At 35.0% G+C, this 10,000-nt stretch overlaps 1 protein-coding gene across 2 annotated transcripts in view; it reads right to left on the bottom strand.

The window, feature by feature from the left end:
• LOC137615282 (rho guanine nucleotide exchange factor 10) overlaps positions 1-10,000 on the bottom strand; it is a 737,263-nt gene that overhangs the window by 373,038 nt on the left and 354,225 nt on the right. For both annotated transcript variants that reach the window (XM_068345015.1, XM_068345016.1), the window contains exon 3: positions 580-747. In XM_068345015.1, the coding sequence (XP_068201116.1) occupies positions 580-747 (168 nt within the window). The remainder of the gene's footprint in view (positions 1-579; positions 748-10,000) is intronic.

Raw genomic sequence — 10,000 nt, 5'->3', positions numbered from 1 at the left:
TTTGCCTGTACACAACTATACAAATATGAATATATACATATATATATATATATATATATATATATATATATATATATATATATATATATATATATATATATATATATATATTATATATATATATATATATATATATATATATATATATATATATATATATATATATATATTATATATATATATATATATATATATATATATATATATATATATATATATATATATATATATGTGTGTGTGTGTGTGTGTGTAAATGTATATATGGGTTATTGTAGACTACTTTGCACAGAGAGAAACTTGCTAATGAAATAACTGTATACATTGGCTACAGCTGTAATGACCAATATTCTTTAAATGTAGATACTTAAATTTCTCTTTCATTCATTGGTACTTTAAGTTGACCCACTTACAATGCCAGGAACAGAAACAGAAACAATAATTTCTTTTTTTACACGACAAATGGTATTCTACACTTCAAAATGTACAAAAGCATCTTATAATACATTAAATTCGTTCAGAAAAGATGATATCATAAGCAAGTGAAGTTAAAAAAAAAAACATAATATGAGGCAACCTCACCTCTTAAGCTGTTCCTTTTGACCCCGACCGAATTGTTCGGCTCGTCGTATATGACGTAGAGGGGCGCTGGGGGGGCAAAGCCTCCCTCCCGGATGCCCACACCTCCACCATCAGGAAGGGATTGATGTAATCCGCAATCATTACTCAGGTCAGCTGAAGATCTTTTATCTGTGGATAAACAATAAAAAAATTGAATAGCACACATCTTTATTAAGAGAAACCAAGAAAATTGAACATTTGTTTCATTAATGTTTTGTAGCATTAGCCCAGGAGCAAAATTAATTAAAACAATAATTTTAATGAAAGATGAAGGTAATTAGATTAATTTTTTTTATCATTGGCATTTAGAAAAAAAAATCAATTACTATTAAATTATCTCATCATCCGACAGAATTTAGTAACACAAAATACAAAAAGAAATTCTGAACAAATATGATGAATAACCATACAGTAATTCTTTTGCATCGTTCATTGTATATTTAGATTGAAAATACACAAATAATAAACATGAATTGCTCCACTTCATGGTCATGGTTCAAATAGCTGTGAATTTTCAAGCACAAACATGTTAGAAGGTTGACTTGAAACATGGTACAGGTAAGCGACCTTACCAGCTTCACTCTGAACAGACTTCGTGGTCCCAATAGTTTGGTTTACACTAAAGTTGATATTTCGTGTAGCATAATGCCAAAATGTAGCCCTATTAAAAACTTTCACATTGCAGATTTAATCTATAAATGCGATAGACTATGTAGAGATGACATTCTAACTATATTACTTAAACAATAAAGTCATTGGTCAGATATTCCAGCTGATATGACAGCTATTTTGAAATGAGGTGTCATGTTGAGATTGCAGGCAGACTTCTGAGCACAAACTACTTCAACTTAATTCTAAAGCATAGTGAATGAAACAAACCATGCTAACTGGATAATTAAGAGTTAGGATGTGGCTTTCTTAAAAAATGGTTATCATATTGGAATTCGAAGTGGAAGCTAATTAAAAGATTCTGTCCAAGAATTCTTGTAACACCACTAATTTTAATCGTTACGAATTTAGCAAAATAATCTAATATATTTACAGTATTTCATGTTCGTATGAGAAAACACACGGATGCGCCTATTCTATACTGTTGTACCAACCGTGTGTCACACGATCGTACATAGTAACGACATTTCATTCTTTGTATGTATTAAGCTTGTATCTTCGCTCTCCCCTCGCACTGACAAGAACCTGAAATAACATGTCTGTACTATGTTTAGGCTTCACTAGAAATTCTTGATGCAAGCATAGAGCACTACCATTTATTATTTTTAATATTATTATTATTATTATCATTATTATTATTAAATGCCAAGTTAAAACCCTAGCTGGAAAAGCAGGATGCTATAAACCCAGGGGTCCCAACAGGGAAAATAGCCCAGTGAGAAAAGGAAATAAGGAAAAATAAAATATTCTAAGAACAGTAATAACATTAAAATATATATTTCCTATATAAACTATAAATACTTTAACAAAACAAGAGGAAAAGAAATTAGATAGAATAGTGTGCCCGAGTGTACCCTCAAGCAAGAGAACTCTAACTCAAGACAGTGGAAGACCATGGTACAGAGGCTATGGCACTACCCAAGAATAGAGAACGGTTTGATTTTGGAGTGTCCTCCTAGAAGAGCTGCTTACCATGCCTAAAGAGTCTCTTCTACCCTTACCAGAAGTTAAGTAGCCACTGAACAATTACATTACAGTATTTATCCCCTTGGGTGAAGAAAAATTGTTTGGTAAGCTCAGTGTTGTCAGGTGTATGAGAACAGAGGAGAATCTGTAAAGAATAGGCCAGACTATTCAGTGTATGTGTAGGCGAAGGGAAAGAACCGTAACCAGAGAAAAGGATACACTGTAGTACTGCCTGGCCAGTCAAAGGACCCCATACCTCTCTAGCGGTAGTATCTCAACGGGCGGGTGGTGGCCTGGCCAACCTACTACCTTGAAAATATTCATATTTTGTAGAACTACATTAGAATTATGTCTTGTTAATAACCTTTTTTTCTAGAGAATTGACAGATTTCATTTTCACTCCCGTATATATTGCTCCCGAAGATACTCTAAAGAATTCTTCGTCTGTCTGTACAATGTGGCACATGTCAATGCTTAAAAGCGAATGAGATTCTAGCTTTACATACGTGTACAGGCTTTTAGACATGGATGCTAGATATAACATAAAGAGTTTTACCAATCGATAATCTATGTTATGAATATAAATTCCATTATAAGCTTATGAGTTTATTCTAATTTGACGAAAAGATAAAACCAAGTACTGTACTGTATCGTTTTGAAACAATGTGCACGGAACCGGTCATAGATGGTTTGTTTCACCGATATTTTCCACATCCAGATTTTGTTAATAATCTACAACTGAATTACTGTATTCTCTTAAAGGCAGATTCTATTCGCAATTGAGTTCACAAGCACATTACATCCAATTCTAAATGCAATTTTTTTTCACATTTCGGTGATTACATTTTATCCAAATTGTTCCTTTTACATATTCCTGTATAACATTTATTTGCCGTTGTGTGTGTGTGTGTGTGTGTGTGTGTGTGTGTGTGTGTGTGTGTATATATATATATATATATATATATATATATATATATATATATATATATATATATATATACCTATATATCTATCTATATATGTATATATATATATATATATATATATATATATATATATATATATATATATATATATATTAGAAATAACTTAATGTTTTCTATTAATGGAACAAAACAAGGGACACACTTCAATGAAAGGGTGAACTTGGTAATGTTTTACAGTTTGATATTTTGGTCGTAACTCTATCCGGTAAGGAAAACCCTAAAGCGAGCTACATTCTACAAAGAATTGCCAAGGTTCTTGGTCTATATACGGTTAAATGTTTATCCATCATACCTACAGACTAACTTATTAACAACGATATTTACTTTTCAATTTTCTAACAGTAGCGCACACACTTTAACGTTTTTCGTCTATGGTCCTTTTTATTATTATTATTATCACTGGCTAAGCTATAAACTTATTTGGAAAAGCAGGATGCTATAAGCCCAAGGGCCACAAGGAAAATAGCCCAGTGAGGAAAGGAAATAAGGAAAGATACAATAGTGTGTCTAGTGTAGCCTCAAGCAAGAGATCTGTAACTCAAAACAGTGGAAGATCATGGTACAGAGGCTATAGCACTGTACAAGACTAAAGAACAATGGCTTTACTTTAGAGTGTCTTTCTAGTAGAGCTGCTTACCATAGCCAGTCTCTTCTACCCTTACCCAGTGGAAAGTAGCCAATGTAGTTAACCACCCGAGTGAAAAGAATTTTTCGGTTATCTTAGTGTTGTCAGGTGTGTGAGGAAAGAGCGTAATAAGTAAAGAATAGGCCAGATTATTCGGTGTATGAGTAGGCAAAGAAAAAAAGAGCCGTAACCAAAGAGGGATCCAATACAACACTATCTAGCCAGTCAGAGGACCCAGTAACTCTCTAGCTGGTGCCTTGGCAATTTTACTACCTAGGAATCAGTCAAAATACATGACACAGAAAAACATATACCTTAATATTTATGGATTCTCATTATAATTGCAATAATAAATGAGTTCTCCAAATGTTCTGAAAGATTCTTTACATGTCTGATCAAAAATTCATATTAATTTTCCTCCTCGAATTATACGGACAAAAATAAACAAATTAAAATTTAACCTAAATAACATTTCAATTAACAAAAGACCTTACTAAGAGAGAGAGAGAGAGAGAGAGAGAGAGAGAGAGAGAGAGAGAGAGAGAGAGAGAGAGAGAGAGAGAGAGAGAGAGAGAGAGAATATCAGTCAAGCTAGTTATACTGTATTGATTCTCGACTAAGTAAACTCTACCCAAAAAAGGGCCTGAACTTTGATGGAAAGTCTCTCACGTTTCATTGAAGAATTTCATATAAAATGCCTAAAAAAGCTACAAAGCAAATGCATTAATACTATGTCTTAGATTTTAGATAATATTTCAAGACACTGACAAAATCTAAAAAGCAACATTAAGCAGTTATATCAAATAAATCATTTTACTATGTTGTTCCTGTGAAGTTAAATGTGTCACTACGGGTCCTATCCCATTTCCACACAAAAAAAAGAAGAAAAAAAAACGCCATTAAATTACATCTGCATCCCACCATAACCATTTTACAAGAACTGTCCTGTATCTTTCCCTCACCAGTGGAACGCCCCAACACCCATCTCCTGACTGGGAGATATGACCCAAACAAAGGGCCCTCATCTTCTTGGCGGAAGATTCCCATCACCATTCGCCACCCATTCTATGTTTACTTTTCTATCACACCCATTCCTGCCATTAACTAATCGTTTCCACTTTGCTGCTCCCGTAACGTAGAAGGGGCAAACTTTTATTTCAGTCTCCGTGGAGAGAAAGGGGTTTCAAAACTGTATTTTAATGTCATAAGAATTACATTTTGAGCGGCTCTTGCATTCATTATCAGGAGTATATTTTCTTTGTCCAAATAACATATACCCGACATCAGTGACCAGTTTGCATAAATCAATTAAGTGCTCTGATGAATAATGCCAGAGAATGTGGCGATAATAGGTAACTGAGATAGAAATGCAGCCCCTATACATCTAAGCTACACGAGGCTTAAGAGTGCTGAAAGCAAAGACAGAAAAAAAAATATAGGTAATGAAGAGAAAATAACAATAATCCCTGTCAAAGTGGCCAAGAATAAAAGATTTTTTCCATGATGACACCAAATAAAAACCAATTAACTAGATAGAAATTTAAAAATGCAATATTCTTCATATCCTTTTAGTTGCACACCAGTCTGTTTTCAAAAAGGGATAAAATACAACGATAAGTAACCTGGAAAAAAAGAGAGGCTTGGACCACATAAAGAATATTAAATCGCCATAACCCGCCTACAAGAGTTTGACACTCAAATAAGTATCTTGAGTATATGATGAATTTTCTATGCATGTTTTTCTTTACCATCATAATAAAATTAACTGGGTTTTTCTAGAAGCAATAAGCCTCTGAAGTTTACGAATAATAAAAACCCTGTTGCCAAGTACACACAGAACTTAACTTACTTGTAAATTTTGAAAACATTTTGTTGCTTACATATCGCATATGTGTAACAAGTATATGGTAGGTGGTACAGCTATTTGATAACATTAGAGAGTTCCGTGGTTTGACCATACCGTATCCCTTACCAGAGGTATCTGTTGGGACAAGATAATGACGTTGGGCTATAAACCTTATTAAAAAAGAAAAGGACTTGTAGAAAACCAGAACACTTTGCCTACCTAGTGCCACCTGGAGCACCCTTCAAACAATGGAAAAGGTGTATGGAGAAAACTAAATCCCCCTACGCTTTAATTCTAAGAGGGGATGCTAGCCAAAATTATTACCTTTCCAGTTCTCAAACACCATTTTGGAATGAAGATGACAGCTCTCTAATTACCAAGTATCTACTTCCCACCCTAAGTGAAAAGAGGTAAGTGTGTTGTTAATTAAAATATCTGCACACTTCTCCTCACCTATGTCAAAACAGTGTCTTCCTGCTCAGGCGATAATGCTACAAATTTAACAACAAATTCAATATGTACATGCTTACATACATACATATACCTTCGGGTAAAAAAATAATACGAAAAGGTCAGAACAAGTAGTTCCAATGCTAACGACATTACATACCATAACGAAGCTTGGATTATCCAGATATATTCACACAGCATTACTTACAAGGGGCCAAAAGTCATTGATACAAATTGCATTCACCATGTTGCAACACATACTTTTTCTTTAGAATGATGGCTATAGAAGCTATGAGGTTGCTAGCACAATGCACTTTTACCCCAATCACTGGAAATGACCATTGTCAACTAACAGAAGCCCGGTAAAATTCTTATTTCAATAACATTCTTCTTCACTCAAGTGGTTAAGTACTGTATTGCAATAGTTCAGAGGCTACTTTCCACTTGGCATGGATAGAAGAGACTCTTCTAGGAGAAGGTCACTCCAAAATAGAACCAATGTTCTCTGGTCTTAAGCAGGCCATATATGCAGAGGATTGGCGTGCCGATTTGACCGCGATTGGAGCAGTGTATGGGGGATAAACAGGACAAACCCAGCGCGACTGGCCTGAACTCTCATTCTGTCAGCATGTTTGACCAGACAGGCAAATCCCGTCGTGATTGGCAGTATGGCCCGCCAATCTCTTGCGTATGTGGGCATGGACTAGCATGGCGACTGGGTTGACTCCCTTATTTTGACACGTACAGTATTCCATACTTCGTCCCTTGATCGGAGCACTTTTTTATATTATAATTGTACTGATTGCATTTCACAATCTTTTGACTTATTACTGTATTAAAACCATTTTTGCTTTATCATTGTTATATCAGAGAAGATTGTTCTTTCTCTCTTCCCAAACTATGTAGTCTCCCACAGTAAAGTCAAAAGATTAATGAAGGTAATAATCCTGCACAAGTGCCAGTGGGAGGAGATAGTAGAGAATTTGGGAGGTGTAAGCCCGGTCTATGATTAGCGAAGGGTTTAATGCGACATATCTCACAAGATGCGACCCACAGGATCAAACATCGTTATAGAAACTTTCAAATTTCTATAAATTAACATGAAAACAAGTACACCTAATTACAAGTGCAGTAGTGCTTCAGCATAGGATAATCTCCAGAAAGGTCTAAAAATCCATTTAGTGTATTCCTCCCAGGAGACACTTGGACTCTCGGATTAAGAGGGATAAATGGAAAAGGTAGTCTATAATGACTTCAAGAGAAATAAGTACATTAACACCGTACCGGACAAACCACCAGCACATAGAAGCCAACAGAGAATGCCTCTCACGTTCCTTCATTTGATTATTTCAAGTCAGATTTCATAGATTTATATTAAGTAAAAAATAAAGAAAGTAAAAAGTACCAAAATTTGGCATTTTCAAAATTAGATGTAGGCTACCAATTGTACCTGATACCCCGTACTATACCAAATTTGGTTAACAAGTACCAAAAACGTAACCATGTAGGCCTAATCCTCTTGAACTAAACAGGCTAGTCCATAGCGTGTGGGCATTTCTCACAGGATTGGAGCGCCGCTCCAGTCCTGCAGGACAAACTGTATAGTCAGTCCTCTGCGTGTATGACCGGCTTAAGATGGTGCCATGGCCTCTATACCATAGTCTTTCGCTTTCTTGGGTTATAGAGTTCTCTTGCTTGAGGGTACACTTGGGCACATTATTCTATCACTTTTTTCTTCCTGTTGTTTTCCTAAACTGTGTTGGGTAAGTTTAATAATAAGGCCAAGGATGACTGGTGTTTTATTAAGTGGTTGCTGTTTCCCTATTTGCTCCTTTATCTTCTTCTATGGTATTCATTCACAAAAATATCGTTACTATCCTTCCTTCAGGTAAAGTAGTTATCCTGAAAGGTACTAAGCCTAGCATAGTGTGTGGGCTCGACCATGCTGACCAATTTAATCCAATCTTTTGTCTTTTAGACAATGGATTCCATTCGTATTTTCTCTGTATAAATTCGTGTACATGTTGCTTTTGATATCATTACTATTAAGTTTATTTCCAAGTGTGACAAGACATTTTCATTATTTTTTTTTATTATTATGCCTAAAGATACTGAGAAAAATCCATGATCGGTGCAACCCAGACTGCTGCAGTATTGTCTAGTGCATTGCAATATTTGTGGACTACATAGCAATATTAGAGACCTTAGAGTTGCCTTCAGACAGCATATTTTAACATGTTAAGAAACTTGGTTTATCAAAAGAGGCGCTCACCTGGCCTGCGTATTCCAGGTTTTAAGAAATCAATAATTTTGAAACAAGATGCCATTCCTGGGGTAAGGGAGGTGGAGGTGTATACTGTAATAGGATTGAGTACCTTACATCTTATAAGTCCAGCTATAAATGTGGATCTCATAACATTCAAGTTATAAAAGTTTGTGTCAGCCCTAACAACTTTTACCTGTGTTCCATCCATCAAAATCCAAGACTTAGCTGTTTTTTTATTATTGATTGTCTTACCACTATGGCTAAGGTACAAGAGGATGATAGATACAATTCTTTTGTACTTAGTGATTTCAAAGCTCACCAAAGGGAGTGATTGAATTATGTCTTCTACTAATCACCATGGCTTAAGAACTTTTGACTGCTTCTAATTCAGGCTGTGAGAAATATTAAGTGAGGAGACTCGCAAGAATGGCAAGTGTTTGGACCTAGTATACACTGATTCCCCTGATGTTACAACAAATTTTATTCTCCAGTTACGAAGTCTGATTATGCCTTGGTTTCATCAGTAATTAAGAATTAACAGTCTATCACTAATAGGTCATACTTTTGTTGTTGGAAAAGTAATAGATCAGATTTAATCGCAGCTATTAGCTGTTCCTCAGAGTTTATACATCACCTGAAAAGGAATAAAAATTTACCATTACAGAATCCCATTCTGATACAACAGACGATGGACTACCCTAAACTTTGCATTCTTTGGTGTAAACTTAACAGTTCCTCCATTCTTTAAATTAGATGGCTCTATCACTCACTGACCTAAGGAAAAGGCAACACTGGCTGATGTGCTTGACAGTATGCAGAGTAACAAGAAACCCATTCTACCTCATTCCTCTTTTCTTGAAGCTTTTCGGTCCTGTAAAATTGAAACCATTTTACAGGACCATAATGCTTATGGAGGTGTATAGCCAGATGGTATTTTTCCTTTGTTTGGTTTTTTATATAAAGAAAGCTGATTTCCTAGTTTCCAAGATGTTTGTTAGAGAGAAGTAGCTCTTCTTAGCCTTGTTGGAAATTTGGTAACGTTATTCCACTGTATATATGTTTGTGGTAGCTCAAGTCCTATGGATTACCACCCAATTTCAAAAACTTCCAGATCATCTAAAGTTTTTAAATGTCCCTTGGCAAAACTTTTAAATAGGTATTCTACATGTAATAAACGGTTTCCTTATGTGCCTTTTGGGTTTTGTAAAGGCTTTGGAATACATGATAACTTTCTTACAATTTTCACTACTGTATAGAAATCCTTTGATTTTTGTCAGGAAATATATATGCCTGGCTTTGATTTTAGTGATGCCTTTCTCAATGTTAATCATGAGGCCCTTGTTTTTAATCTAAAAAGGATAGGAGTAGGAGTTTCTTCTTGGTATCATATTAAATTTTTAAGCAAGAGATTGTAAAGAGTTGTTAATGGAGACCATAATGGCTATAGGGATGCCATATCTGGTGTTCCTAAGGGTAGTGTTTTTTACCTATTACTTTTCATACTATAGGCTATATGCCTGATATGTGGCTTGGCATAGAAAAAAAAGTTTCTTGTATGTGCATATGATACGACT

The sequence above is a fragment of the Palaemon carinicauda genome, chromosome 21, assembly GCF_036898095.1.
Source record: "Palaemon carinicauda isolate YSFRI2023 chromosome 21, ASM3689809v2, whole genome shotgun sequence".
Lineage (NCBI taxonomy): Eukaryota > Metazoa > Arthropoda > Malacostraca > Decapoda > Palaemonidae > Palaemon > Palaemon carinicauda.
The sequence above is the reverse complement of the archived record's forward strand: the minus strand, read 5'-3'. Positions and strand labels throughout refer to the sequence as shown.